The sequence below is a fragment of the Cheilinus undulatus genome, linkage group 9 (assembly GCF_018320785.1).
Source record: "Cheilinus undulatus linkage group 9, ASM1832078v1, whole genome shotgun sequence".
Taxonomy (NCBI): Eukaryota; Metazoa; Chordata; class Actinopteri; order Labriformes; family Labridae; genus Cheilinus; species Cheilinus undulatus.
In genome coordinates, this window is record NC_054873.1 from 30,344,334 (window position 1) to 30,358,796 (window position 14,463).

General features: G+C 38.8%; 1 protein-coding gene across 3 annotated transcripts in view; it reads left to right on the forward strand.

The window, feature by feature from the left end:
- The window catches only part of itpr2 (inositol 1,4,5-trisphosphate receptor, type 2), a 102,488-nt gene that overhangs the window by 70,165 nt on the left and 17,860 nt on the right, over window positions 1–14,463 (forward strand). For 2 of the 3 annotated variants that reach the window (XM_041794635.1, XM_041794636.1), the window contains exons 49-55: window positions 2,184–2,359; window positions 2,445–2,609; window positions 2,725–2,908; window positions 6,673–6,747; window positions 8,626–8,747; window positions 10,337–10,502; window positions 10,605–10,765. In XM_041794635.1, coding sequence (XP_041650569.1) covers window positions 2,184–2,359; window positions 2,445–2,609; window positions 2,725–2,908; window positions 6,673–6,747; window positions 8,626–8,747; window positions 10,337–10,502; window positions 10,605–10,765 — 1,049 coding nt within the window. The remainder of the gene's footprint in view (window positions 1–2,183; window positions 2,360–2,444; window positions 2,610–2,724; window positions 2,909–6,672; window positions 6,748–8,625; window positions 8,748–10,336; window positions 10,503–10,604; window positions 10,766–14,463) is intronic. The other variant, XM_041794637.1, reaches the window with a different exon arrangement.

Below are 14,463 nucleotides of genomic sequence, written 5' to 3' on the forward strand. Positions count from 1 at the left end.
CTTGGTCCCGTGTTGTTGTTAGCGTCTTTGCTAACATTAGCAAAGATGCGTTTTGACTGAAGGTGGCACTTCAGATTCGTTGTACTTCTGAGTAAAGACAGTTCATCACCGCAGTATGTACACACAACTTTTGTTTTATCCAGACTTCCATTAGGCACCTTTTTAAATCAAAATTTGCCGTGAAGCAGACCTGGGTCTGTCTCCTCACCCATCACTGCTGGCTGCGTTTGACCCGCCTTTAAACTTTTCACTCCAGGGATGTAAACATCCACGCAGGAGGACTACAAGGAGGAAGTTGTGGTCAAACTTAATCATATGATTGAATTGCGTTATTATTTTTTTAATGCGTTAAGCTTTCCAGATTAATCAGGAGTGTTTATATTAACATGCCTAATATAAAGTCAAAATTCTGAGTTGAAAAGTATTAAAAAAGCTAAAATCATATGTTTGTATCGTAATTTGGAGACGCAAATTCAAAATATGAAACGAAAAGAAATTAATTTATTTTCCTGACATTCCTGCATTTTATCTAGCTGATGTGATTTTTCAGGCCAGATAAAACTGTACCATGAGCCTGATCTGGCCCTTGGGCCTTGATTTTGACACCCCGATACCGTTTATTTTTCTATATAATTCCCCCGGAAAACATAAGAAACATCACACATATTACGTGTCTGAATTGATTTAAGCACAAATCAGGCTCATGGTGAAAATAAAAATCTATAATCATCACATTTGCATAATAAAACAGTTTTAAGGTTATAAAGCAGACCAAAAGTCACACCTTATTTTAGTAATTATACCTTGAAAATTTCTATAAATTAGTCAAAATTAACACTAGAACACTTTAATTTTTTACAAACCCATGGCAACATTTTACTACTCCATAGAGTACTATTATTCTACATTATGTTAAGTTTTTGTCAAGAAAATACCCTTAGTAGATGAGTTGTTCGATGAGTTGGCCATGTGTCCCGATATAGACACCACTTTACACCCCTTAATGGGTTTATGTCTAAATACAATTCCTCCATTTTTCATGCATAAATTTCAGTAATTTCTAGAGTTCCTATGCAGACCAAACGTATCATGACATGTTGCAATACTGTTCACCTTTATAATGTGTGAGTTTCATCTACTCATCATGGTAAGTTATGATGCCAGGGCAATTTGTTTGGGATCAAAAGAGACATAAAACTGCAATTTTTTTAGTTCTGAAGGAAACTGGAGGTTTGAGATGTTCTGGGACATTGCTGAATGGTTGGATGGTGTCATGTCACTTCCATGAAGTTGACTGATCTTCACTGATTAGCTGAGAAAAGTCATTCTGGTTCTACTGTGTCACAGAGAGTTGGGGAAGCAACAACGGAAGTTGACTGAAGTGGCCATATATGGTTCCTTGTCCCATGAAGGGATATTTGCTGTTCACTGTGACACACTACAAGAGCAAAAATGAAAGATCAGGCCCAACAGGTCATAAACCCTGTTACTGTTGGATCAGGCTGTAGTTATGCTGAAAACATGCAGTTTTCTACTCCTTTTTCTTATAAATGATCATGACTAGGCAAAGCCTGTATCTTAGTTTGGAAAGTCTGTAGGTTCTCTTTGATTTTACTCTTGCAGTAAAGCTCTGCCGTCGTGCCGCTGCAAACAACATCCCTGTGTGGGTGAGACCTTCTCTCCTCCCCCTTAAGGTAGCATTGCTAATAGTTGGATAGGGAGGTGTTTAGAAAGTCATCACTCAGTGATATACTAGATGAGGATGTTTTATATCTGCTTTCTTGTTATCAAAATGCATGCTATACTCTTTAAGATCAACCAATGTAAGCGAAAAAAGGAGTTGACTTGTATCATAAACATGAAAGACACACAAGTATAGTTCTTTTGTTATGAGTGTCGAGGTACTTTCCTCTCAATAAATCATCAGAGCATCACACTGTCTTTCAAAGTCATGGTTTTAAAAACGGTGGTTTTCATTGCAAACATTAAAAAGTGACGTCCGTTTTAAGTGATGAAGTTAACAGTCCCCACAGACCAGTGTTTGACATTTAAAAGTGTTGCCTCTGACTGTGTTGTGCTAAGTTAAGCTCTTAGATCTGCTGAATTATTCATTAGAGAAATGCCACAGCGTTTCAGAGCGCTGATGTGTGGCACCTTGATTGATGCTTTCTTCTCTGGCCCAGGCATCTTGTCTCGGTTCTGGAATATCCTACTGTGGGTGGCACTGGGGGTGTTCACCTCATTACTGCCTGTCTTACCCAAGCCATGGGGCATCTTGTTCTTCCTGGTCTCCCTCATCCTGCGTGCCATCTACACTATGGGCCTAGGTCCTGCTCTGTTGTTGCTGGGTACTGCCAATGTGAGTAATGAAGGATGTAACCATCTTTTTTCAGGAACATGTTTAGTTCTACCTTCTACCGTTTGTGTTTTCATCTCCTTTTCAGCTCTTCAACAAGTTGGTCTTTCTTGTGAGTTTTGTTGGCAACCAGGGGACATTCACCCGAGGCTATAAAGCTGTTGTTATGGACATGCTCTTTATCTACCATTTGGGCTACGCCATCATCTGTGTTCTGGGGCTCTTTGTGCACGAGTTCTTCTACAGCTTTTTGGTAAGAATTTCTCACACATCTTCTTTTGCTTTTAGACTGTTAAATCAGTTCAAAGAAGTTTATTCCAATCAACTTTTTGCAGATGACTCACTGATATATATTGCTCCCTCTGTAGCTGTTTGACCTGGTGATCCGAGAAGAGACACTGCTCAATGTGATAAAAAGTGTGACTAGGAATGGCCGCTCCATTATTCTGACAGCTGTCCTGGCCATCTTTCTTGTCTACTTCTTCTCTATCATCGGCTTTCTCTTCTTCAAGAACGACTTCCGCATGGAGGTGGACCATCTTCTCGCACAAGGTAGAAACTTCTTGAACTGTCAGGACACTGCTGATAATCATTTGTGCTCTTGGGGCAATGTTGAGCAGTGTAGCTAGCCAGAAGAGACAAGAGCCAGAATAGCAAAGCGCAACAAGAAAATACTTAGGAAAATAGAGAACCTTTTTAGGAAGGGTTGTGCAAGTTGGTTAGAAAGTGTAAAGATATAAATCAACTACATTGTCCAAGGGTTAGATGTTGTGTGTCCAGGATTTGAAGATGACATGAAATATATTTATGGGCTAATAACGATACTATGGGGGCCTGATATTGCCATTAGGCTGCTAGTTGATGATCAATGATGTAAATGATGATATCACACTTGCATGGAGAAACACAAGGACAACAAATTAGCTGGACTGAGGTTAGTAGGATGCCAGAAAAGGAGAAGATTTGTGGGGGACTATGCCCCTGATGCACTTTTAATGTCTCGCCCAATGTAAATGAGACGTGCAAGTGTATGGATAGTGAGGGTTATAGCATTTAAAATGTACATCTCTTTGGGTGCAGATGGTCTATAGGCTAGGCTGCATCCCATGTATGCAGGCTGCCTGGGTTCCAGTCTGGCTTGGGGCTCCTTTCCTGCATGTCTTTCCCCCACTCTGTCATCCTTGTTTCCTACTCTATCCACTGTCCTCTATGAATAAAGGCTTAAAAAGTCACAAAATACAGGTGCATCTCAAAAAATTAGAATATCATGAATAAAGTTTGTTTTTTCCTTTGTGATTTAATTAAAGAAGTAAAATCATCTTCCTCATGACATTTCTTCAGGGATTCTCTATGGGGTTCAGGTAAGGCCAGTTGGCTGGCCAATCAAACACAGTAATACCATGGTCAATAAACTAGTTTCTGGTCATTTTGGCTTCAATGTGGGCAGGTGGGCAAGTCTCGCTGGAAAAGAAGATCAGAAAATCCATAAGACTTCTCAGCAGATGGGAGCATGAAGTGCTCTTAAATCTCTTGGTAGATGCCTGACTGAGTTGACTATGAACTTGATTAAGCACAGTGGACCAAGAGCGGCAGATGACATGGCACCCCAAAACATCACCGACTGTGGAAACCTCACGCTGGACTTAACCTTGGATTCTTCGCCTCTCTGGTCTTCCTCCAGACTCTGGGACCTTGTTTCCCAAAATGAAATCCAAAATTTACTTTCATCTGAAAACATTTGGACCACTGAGCACTGTTCCAATTCTTTTTCTCTTTAGCCCAGGTGAGAAGCTTATAACATTGTCTGTGGTTGGCTTAAAACTAAGAACACAACACTTGTAGCCCATTTCCTGGAACCATCTGTGTTTAATAGCTCTTGATACACTGACTCCAGCCTCAGTCCTGTCCTTGTGAAGATTTTGAATCTGCTTTGTTTGACAATCTGCTGAAGGCTGACCTCATCTCTGTTGCTTGTGCACCTTGTCTTACCACATTTTTTTCTTTCAGTCAACTTTCCATGAATATGCTTTGATACAGCACTATGAGAAGAGCCTGCCCTCTCAGCAGTGATCTTCTGTAGCTTACCCTCCTTGGGGAGGATGATTGTCTTCCAGGCATTTTCAAGTCAGCAGTCTTCCTCATGATTGCAGTTGTGTGTACTGCACCATCGTGAGAGAATAAAGGCTCAGGAAACCTTGGCAAAGTGAACTTTTCCACAATATTGTAATATTTTGAGACAGTGGATTTTAGATTTTTGTGAGCTGTAAGCTGTAATCATCAAGATTAAAACAAAAAAGTCTTTTAAGGTTTCACTTTGTATGAGATGAATCAAGGATATATGGAAATTTAACTTTCTGAAAAAATCCAGGGGGAAAAAATGAATTTTTATATGATAATCAATTTTTTTGAGATGCACCAAATATCTTTTTTTTAAGTACACCTCTTTTTCAAACATAATGGAAGGGGGCTATCGGAATTTATACATTAATTGCTGTTTGATTTGTGCATTAATTCTTTTTAACAGCATAAAACACGTGCTATATCCCCCCCTTTATGACAGTTTGGTTTCCTATTTCCATGGTTCTATTAACATCATGATCTTGAACCAACCCGAAGTTTATTTTCTCAATCAATCAATCAATGATTGATTGATTGATTGATTGATTGATTGTTTCAAAAGAAAAGCAATATCCAAACCGGAAGTCAATTATTGTTAGATTTATACAGTACAAAAATCCAGATGATACAATAATAGTTTGAAATGCAAAATTTTGGCATTTCAAACTATTATTGTAGTGGGGGGAGGGGTGATTAACTGAAGATGACTTGCGATTAGATAGTTAGATTAATCCTGAGGGAAAATAAAGTTTAATCTTGTTTAAAAAAAAAACATTTTCTTGCCCTAAATGGAAGCATAATAAAGGCTACATTGTTGTATCACTGTGCTAAGCTAAATAAAAAGGGACTGCACGTGAGGTCTTTTATTCTCCAGATCCTTCATTTCTCTGATCATTTAATTTCATTATTTTTACTTGAAGTCTCAGTAGAAGTACTTTTGCATATAATATCACCTATTTACCCAAGTAGGCAAATGTCATTTCAAATGTCCCTAGATGCCGTGGAAAAATAGTGTTACATCTTCTTGAGTTGGAACAACGGAAGTAACTTTACCTGGTCTTAGTTATTTTTATGGAGATCTGCTCTGCATGCCCTACTTCTGATTTCAACCTCTGTTTACCTGGAGTATGTCCGAAACCTGTACACTCATAAAGGTCTTTGTGTTGTTGTATGCTCTATACCTATCACTACCCTACAGACTTTATAATCTAAAAGTAAATGAGCTTGAACCTAAAGCTAAATAAAAAATGACTGGCAGACTAGGCAGTGATTTCTAAGCTTTGAAGACAACAATAAAAGGATCCCTTGCCCATGATATATCGACTGCTCCACATGATAGAATTTCATTTATTTTGAATTTTTTCCCTGAAAGAAAATTATACACTGGACAATCAGAGATTTCATTCGAACAGTCTCAACATCAGAGTGGTAGAATATGCACAGTCTAGTGTATATGTGCACCCAGACACATGTTTTGAAAACACAGTGCAGAGCGTGGGCGTGTTAATGAGCTCCGATGGTCAGGAAGACAACCTGCTAGCACATGTGCACCTGTTGCATAACCTGGTGGCCGTGCCATCCTGTGTTTTGCTGAATAGAGCACGGAGCAGACACAGCAGAGCAGTGGTGGGTTATGTAACCAGCCCAGATCACGCCTGTCTATCTGTTAGCTGCGGGGTGAGCTGAGGTACAACCCGGAGCTCTATCGATGCTGAGGAGCACCCTATCCACACGGCTGCCGCCTCCAGGCCGTGACCCCTGCACCCTGTCTCAGCCCCTCCCCGCCACTCTTCTTCTCCCCTAATCTGTCCCAGCCCTGCCCTCTGTGCTCCAGCCCGTCACTGTAAAAGCCCTCTTAGTGACACTCTGACCAGGTGTACAGTTCTGTTTCTGCCTGTCTGGCCGAGCCGTTCACACTAGAGTGCGGCTCCTTTGCTGCTCAGGGCCTCGCCGATGTGCAAATGATTTGTTCAGGATTTTTCAGCAGCACTTCACCGCCCACCCAGCAGCTGCTTCCTTACTTTACATAATGTCTGACTATATCCATCTCACTGATTTGTTCTGAAGCAAATAAAAATGAGGAGGAAGTACTTTGTGCCAGAGTACAATTATACCAACTTGTCTCATTTGTGAACTCTCATTGACGTTATCAATCACAGAATATCATTTAACTCTTTTACTTGTTTTATTTTGGAAAGGTAAAGGGGAATTATTGAGTGGTAAAGGAGTTCCTGACTCATGTACAAAAGACAGCTGCCCTGCTACAACACCTGGTGAGTTTTACAAATGTAGATTTAATCTTACTTTATTTTGTTTTATTCTTATTGGGACACTTGTCATTCACAGCGTTTCTGTGGATTTATCAGCTTTAAAGGTTTTGCGGTCTTACCAGGGTGTTTGTGTGTGACCTTTCGAGCTGTACTTGGTTTATGAAAGGTTACCCACACATATGTGCACACACATGCATCCACACAAAGGAACTTGATGTGGCAGAGGAGGTGACTCACACTCCTGTTTGTTCTGCGTCTCCATGGATCACCTGCACCATAGGGGCTCACACGTGATCTCCTCCACATCCTTCATCTCCGCTTTCTCCTCAGCCAGTCGTGCTGTGCATACCATTTCCTATTTACAGTATAGCTACATTTCATATGTGACATAAATAATATATAACACTCCTTTATTACTTATGGAGCTTTTTCTTGGCATTTTCAGCTTTTTTTTTTTCTCCTGTTGAGTTTGGGAAGTTTTAAACCATCATGCTGATCTTTAGTCTTTGGATTGATTTTGCAAAATGTAGGTTACATTGTAATTAATGAATTGAGAAAATGCCAGACATGTTTTATTCCTTGTTTTATTAAGTTACTTTGGGGGCTTATTTGCCTTTATTTAGAGAGCACACTACAACGGATGATGAAGGAAAATTAGGGTGAGAGTGTGGGGAATGACATGCTGGAATGGGCCGTAGGTTGGGTTTGAGCCTGCCTTGCTTGCTTAACTTTCAAACACAAATTTCAAGAGGGCTTTCTTGCGTTTTGCACTGAGGAGAGGCTTCCGATTAGCCACTGTGCCATAAAACCCAGATTAGTGGAAGGCTGCAGTGATGGTTGTCCTTCTGAAACTTTGTCCCATCTCAACATAGGATCCCTGATACAAGTCAGAGTGACCATCAGGTTCTTGGTCACCTCTCTTACTAAGGCCCTTCTCCCACGATTGCTTAGTTTTGCTGGATGACCAAGAGTCCTGGTTGTGCCAGACTTCATCCATTTGACAATTATGAAGGCCACTGTGCTCTTGCTAACCTTGGGTGCAGGAGATTTTTTGTAGCCTTCCCTAGATAATTGCCTTGCAAAAATCCTGTCTCTGAGATCTGCAGGAAGTTTCTTTGTACTTGGTTTTCGCTCTGATATGCATTGACAGCTGTGTGGCCTTCTATAGGCAGATATTAGCCTTTTAAAATCATGTTCAATCAATTTAATTTACCACAGGTCGACTCCAGTCAAGGTGTAGAAACATCTTTGCAAGATCCAATGGAATGGCAAGAACCAGAGCTAGATTTCAGGTGTTTTTGCAAAGGGTCTCAATACATATGTAAATGTGATAATTCAGTTTTTTATTTCTAATAAATTTGCAAAAATTTTCTAAAAGTCTGTTTTCACTTTGTCAGGGTGGGGCACTAAGTGTAGTCTAATAAGAATAAGAATCTTTTTTTTTCATCTGCAGCATCAGGCTGTAACTTGACAAAATTGATAAAGTGAAGGGGGTTTTGAAAACTTTCTGAAAGCACTGTACATAAGGCACAACTTAAGCTGTACGTCCTCTTCCCCTCCTACTTGTGTGATTTCTGAGATTGAAATTACCCTTCACTCATTAACTAACAAAAAAGGTGCAGGAAATTATCTACCGCATATGTTTTAAATTTCTGTCGGCCAATCTTGTGCTTATTTTGGCTTGTTTGGAGTTTATTTTCACTTTAAGTTAATTTGCTTTAACAGTGAAGTAGGTAATGAGCAGTCATTTGTACAAATTTTCCCTGTTTTGACTTTTGATATGTATTTTCTATAAATGATTTTTATTGTGTCTGTATAGCTTTTTGGCCACATTTTGTCTCATCTCAGCACTGTCTTGTTGTTTTTTGTGTTTGGTTTTAGATGAAAACGATGAGATCGAGCGTGTATGCGACACTCTGCTCATGTGTATAATCACAGTGTTGAATCAGGGACTCCGTAATGGGGGAGGTGTGGGAGACATTCTCAGGAGACCTTCCAAACAGGTGAGACAGCCTCCAACTTACAACTTACAATAACAATTCTTGAAATTTCTGTCTGAAATATCATCAGCAGCATTTGTTTGACAAAAAAAATTACCTCTTTGTCAAAATCACACCTATAAAATCTTGAAGTCATTTTTGAAGAAACAGGGATGCATATTTCTAATTATATTAATTGTGTTTGCTCTTAAAGTATGTTGCACGCCATAGACAAGTCCTTGAGAAAATCCTACAAGTTTCTTAAATAACAGCGCTATCGGTTGAAGGAGAGGCGGTCTGTCCATGAAAATTTTAGCTGGTCATAATGGTAAAAACAAAAACAGGGTGTTGGACTACAGTTTGTATTTTTCCACTAAATCCTGTTAAAACTACTTATCCTTAATTATTCTTAATATCTCTTCAGCAATAAATACCCAGATTATACCACTGGTATGAATCTAAATGTTTTCTACTGCATGTGTCGGCAAAATAAGGTGAGAGGCCCGCCCTGGTTTAGTCACTGTCTGAAATGAATTACACAGCTGAGACAGGTGTGGACATCATCTTAATTTTTGCTGCTAACTGTTGGCACCTGCTGCTACTGCTAGTTTGTTGAGGGTGCACAACTTGGCAGAAACTGTCAACAGGCGTGCAAGTAAGCATTTCAAAATAAAAGTGCACTTCAAAAGTGCAAAAATGTTCGAATTAGATCGATGTTAGGCTGAGAGCTCAGCTATTATACAGTGCTTAACAAATTTATTAGACCACCCTAACCCTAACCAAAGTAAGGATTATGCCACAGCTGCCCTAAATTAACAGCACTGGTAATTACCAAAATCATTTTTTATGTTTCTGCAATGGTTAATACACCAATATGTAGACGCTCTTTAACCCAAATGATATTTTTAATGCTAAAATATAATTATTATTGTTATCCATGACTTTTCAAATTTACTGATTTCAAAAAAAAACTGAAAAAATAGTAAAGCACATTAATATTTCTTGATTAATATGTCAAATTATAGTTATTTACTTGCATTCCTGAAGAGAAAAAATAGTTTTAGTGGTTGAATGTTATGCTTGATTACTTTCTGACTTCACAGAGAAGTCCAGTGAGCTGGCTCAAATTTGTGTGAATTCAGTTTGAAATTCCTCATTCCTGTTCAAAATGGTAAAATGTGGAGAGCTCAGTGAAAATGAAAGAGTCCGCATTTAAGCACTTCATGATGCTGGATGGTCTTTGAGACAAATACGACAGGTGGTCTAATAGATTTGTTAAGCACTGTATCTTTCTTATCACAAGCTCAATAGAGATGTTTGTTCATGCTTTTGTATCTTTTTGGCTCAACAACTGCAAATTCCTTTTCACCTACATCAGTAAGTCATCCCTCGACCACGTCTGGTGATCTAAAATGTTGCTGTGAGGTTGTTAATCTTGCAGTAACCAGCTTGCAACTCACACTACCAAAAGGATTTGAACCACTTTATTTAATGTTTGTACAGTTCCAGTTTTTCTCAGTTTTCAGGTCATGTTTTCATGATAATTTCCACTTTATAAAGCACTTTAATTGGTACTTCATGATAAAATTACTTACTGTTTGTGTGCCATCCAGGAGCCTCTGTTTGCAGCCAGAGTAGTTTACGACCTTCTGTTCTTCTTCGTTGTTATCATCATTGTTCTAAACCTCATCTTTGGCGTCATCATTGACACCTTCGCCGACTTGAGGAGTGAGAAACAGAGGAAGGAGGAGATCCTGAAAACCACATGTTTCATCTGCGGTGTGTACCCTTTTGTGGGCCAACCATTTGTTGAAAAATTAGGGCAGAAATGCATCTGTGCATTTGTAAGAACTCGTATAAATTCAGCTTTCTGTCTTGCAGGATTGGAAAGGGACAAATTTGACAACAAGACAGTGTCCTTTGAGGAGCATATCAAATCTGAGCACAACATGTGGCACTACCTTTACTTCCTGGTTCTGGTGAGGGTGAAGGATCCGACTGAGTACACCGGCCCTGAGAGCTACGTGGCCCAGATGATAGCGGTGAGTTTAGCATACGTATATGCTGCTTACACATAAAAATAGCCTCAGAATACTTATTTATTTCACTTTGTTTTACATTCATCATAAAAGCTGCTCTATAATCCAAACTCTGTGGCTTAAGTTATAGTAAACACTAATTTACATTTTCATAGTGCACAAAATTGTGAAATTTTGATTTACAGACTGCAATGCAGCATTATCTAAAGCAGTAGCATACATAAACGAATGCCTTAGATATTTTCTTTATTATTCTGGGAACATATAGACAAACAAACACATTCATCCCACTCTGTATTTTGCTCAGGATCCGTCCACATCGGCATACAAATACTTCAATGTTTGAGTTTTAAAGTTGTGCAGCCCTCCTTACTTTGCAGACTTGCAGAGTGTGCTAGAGAAGTGTGAGCCTCCACAGCAGACGAGCGATCGAAAAATGAGCCTAAGCCTCTAGGCCTGTGGCAAGCATCCCAATTTATTCTCCTCTCCCCCTCGCAGCTGGAGAGACATGGCTCTCTGTGCTCAGGTAGACTTTACCGTGCTGAGCTCCTAACCTGCTGGGACACCGAGTGGTTAAATGGTAATTAAACTCAGTCCGGCTCTATTATCATCAGTGCACCAAGTTGCTGCACTGACACACAGACAAGAAGTTGAAGGATGTAAGGGCGACTAAAGGTGTTGCCGTGAGGTTAATGGATTCAAATGAAGCCTCGATGCACAATGGCACATTTAGTGATTAACATTTGGCCATGACGGGCATGAGAATGGTGGCATTATAATGAAAAATTTGCATAACAAACAGGTGACAGACATTGAATTAATATGCATCAGCAGGTCCTCTAACAGGTCGGCTCTGTGATTCCAGGCCAAAGTATCGCTGAGTGATGAGGTAATGATGAGTCAGGAATTTGTACTAACGCCTCCTAATGTGCCTGAGAGCCGTTACACACAGAGCATGGACAGACATGGACAGAAACCAATTCTTTTTAAAGCATGCTGTTTGACTTTTTGTGATTTTCTGCAAATGTAAAGTTTTAAAGACCCTTAAAGACTGGGAAAAATCTAAATGTTTTTCCTCAAAAACCTTAAAGCTCTTGTTTGGAATTTGTAGACCATAAGCAAAAAGACATCATATATCCATCCATATAAGATTTGATACCCTTCCACGGAGAGGGTATAACATGAGGGCAAGGCCACCTGTAAGGGGGCAAAAGGGGAGCGCTTTCTGAGGCCCAGCTAAATTGGGGGCCCATTGAGGTCAGCAAAATCATGGTCCATTTTGAAGTTAAGCTGTGATAACCATATTTTATTTTCGACCCCTGAATAAAAAAAACACTTTTATCAAAGCAAAACTTTTTTTTTATCATTCATGCCTCAGTATGTAGCCTTCCTACATATATGAATTCCTTTTCTTAAAACAGAATCAATATGTTTAAAGTCTCAAAAATTGGCAGGAAACGTCGTGAAATGAGATTTTAAAAATAGAGGAAATGGGTTAAAGGATCAAAAATGTGTATAAAGTGGCAAAACAATGGTAAACAGATGCAATAATTAGACAAAAAGTAATAAAAAAGGTTCAGAGGCATTAATGGCTGGAAAGTGGCAAAAACAGGGAGAAGAAGTGGTAGTAAGAGTTTTAGAGTGGCAAAAATTGCTAAAAGTGTTAGAAATGGATGCCAAAGGTGGTGGAATGGGATTTAAATGAGCAAAATTGGTTTAAAGTGACATAAATTGGGTGGAAAAAGTTATGAAAGGATGTAAAAATGTGTCAAAGATTGGTTTAAAAGTTGGGCAAAGAATAGTGACTGTAATAGAGCAGAAAAATAGGTTAAAATTAGTTAAAAAGTGGCACAAATGAAGGATTTCAACATCAGAACCCATGATAGTTCGACACACCTTTCAGGTCCAAAATGAGGTTACTGTTAGCCAGCACGCTGGCATCAATGCTACTGATCCAACACCTATTAATTGATATCAAGAAATCATTACTGGAGAGGGCCAATTCTTTAGTATCTTTTTAATTTTTAGTAATATTTTTTAGCAATCCTAAAGAAACACATTTTTAATTAGCAGAAATATTAACTCAAACATAGAGATGTAACCCGGATTCTAATCTCCATCCTAAAGCCAAGGTAATGAATCCTTACAGACTTTAAATGGTGCCAGGTGTGCAGTGTTATTGCAGGAGTCCAAGAGAGCTATAGACAGCATAAAAACGGAATAATGGGACACTTTATCTAATGTAGAATAGGAACAAAACACATGTTCCTGGTTCTGTTATTGCAGTTTTTATGTATTTAGTCCAAAAATAAAAAAAAATAAAAACATATTTTCTTATACCTTGAGAATATTTGACTAAAAGACAGACAACTCTTTAAATGTGATATAAACAACTGTAAAAAATAAACCAGCAACTTTCACTTTAATGTATTCTTATCATGTCCATGCTTGCTTTCTTTAGAATAATTTTCTAACATTATTAATACCGCTTCAGTAAAGCCAGCATTTGTTTATATTTAGTAGAAATATGATAAAATAATAGCAGCCTGCAGAAACGAAGAACAGTATAATAACTAAAACTCCTAGTCCAACATTATGCAAAAAAAAAAAGCAGCAGCAGAGGAGCCTGTACTGATAGGAAAAATTTGTGGCACTATGTTTTAGTGGACCATAATTACATAGTAATTTTATAGTAACAAGTGGTAATTATACAGTCATTCCTCATCAGTAAGGGGGCAATTACATAGTGGTAGTTTCTATTTTACAAGTAACGACCATGTAATGTTATGGAAGTATTTGCATTGTTATAATGTGGTAATTTCTTCTGATGGTAAGTGTTGCAACCAGTGGAATTAAAAAAAACTGTGCTTCTGTTATTTGCTCCTTTCTGTGGTACTTTAGAAACATGCAAGATGCAAAAATTCAAGATGGTGGACTCCATCGAGAAGACTCTCCCAATGCATGGAAAAAAGGCTTATTCTAAGTTAATATTTTTCACATTATATATTCAGGTGATAAACACATATTTAGATAGGTCTACTTACAAATAATAAGTGTAATTCTCCCCAAGTTTGTTTTGCTTAATGCCACTAGGATAAATATTATGCATTGCACCTTCAAATGACTCATCACAACATGCAACATTGTCTATTGTCTGATTTTGGTGAGGCTGTGTGAAGTGTAGCCTTAGTTTCCTCTTCTTAGCTGACAGGAGTGACATTTGGTGTGGTCCTGTGCTGCAGAAAATCTTCTTCAAGGTTCAATATGTGTAATAAGAGATGTTCTTCTGTGAAAGAGCGGTGATTTCAGTTATTGTTACCTTTCTATCAGCTTGAACCAGTCTGGTCATTCTCCTCTGCCATCATCAAGGCATTATTGCCCATGAGAACTGCCACTCACAGTATATTTGGCCTTTTTTTGACCATTCTCTGTAAAGTCCAAGGATAGTTGTCTGTGAAAATCCCAGTAGATCAGCAGTTTCCGAAATACTCAGACCAGCCTGTCTAGCACCAACAACCATGACAGATTCAAGGACTCCTAAATCACCTTTCTGCCTCATTCTGATACTCAGCTTGTACTTTGGTACACTGTCTTGACCATGCTTACATGACTTAAGCTTAAGGCATGAACAGGCATACCTAATAAAGTGACTGTTTAGTATAAGTGTCTCTGAGGCAGGTGTAGTGTGGGGGAGAAGTTTT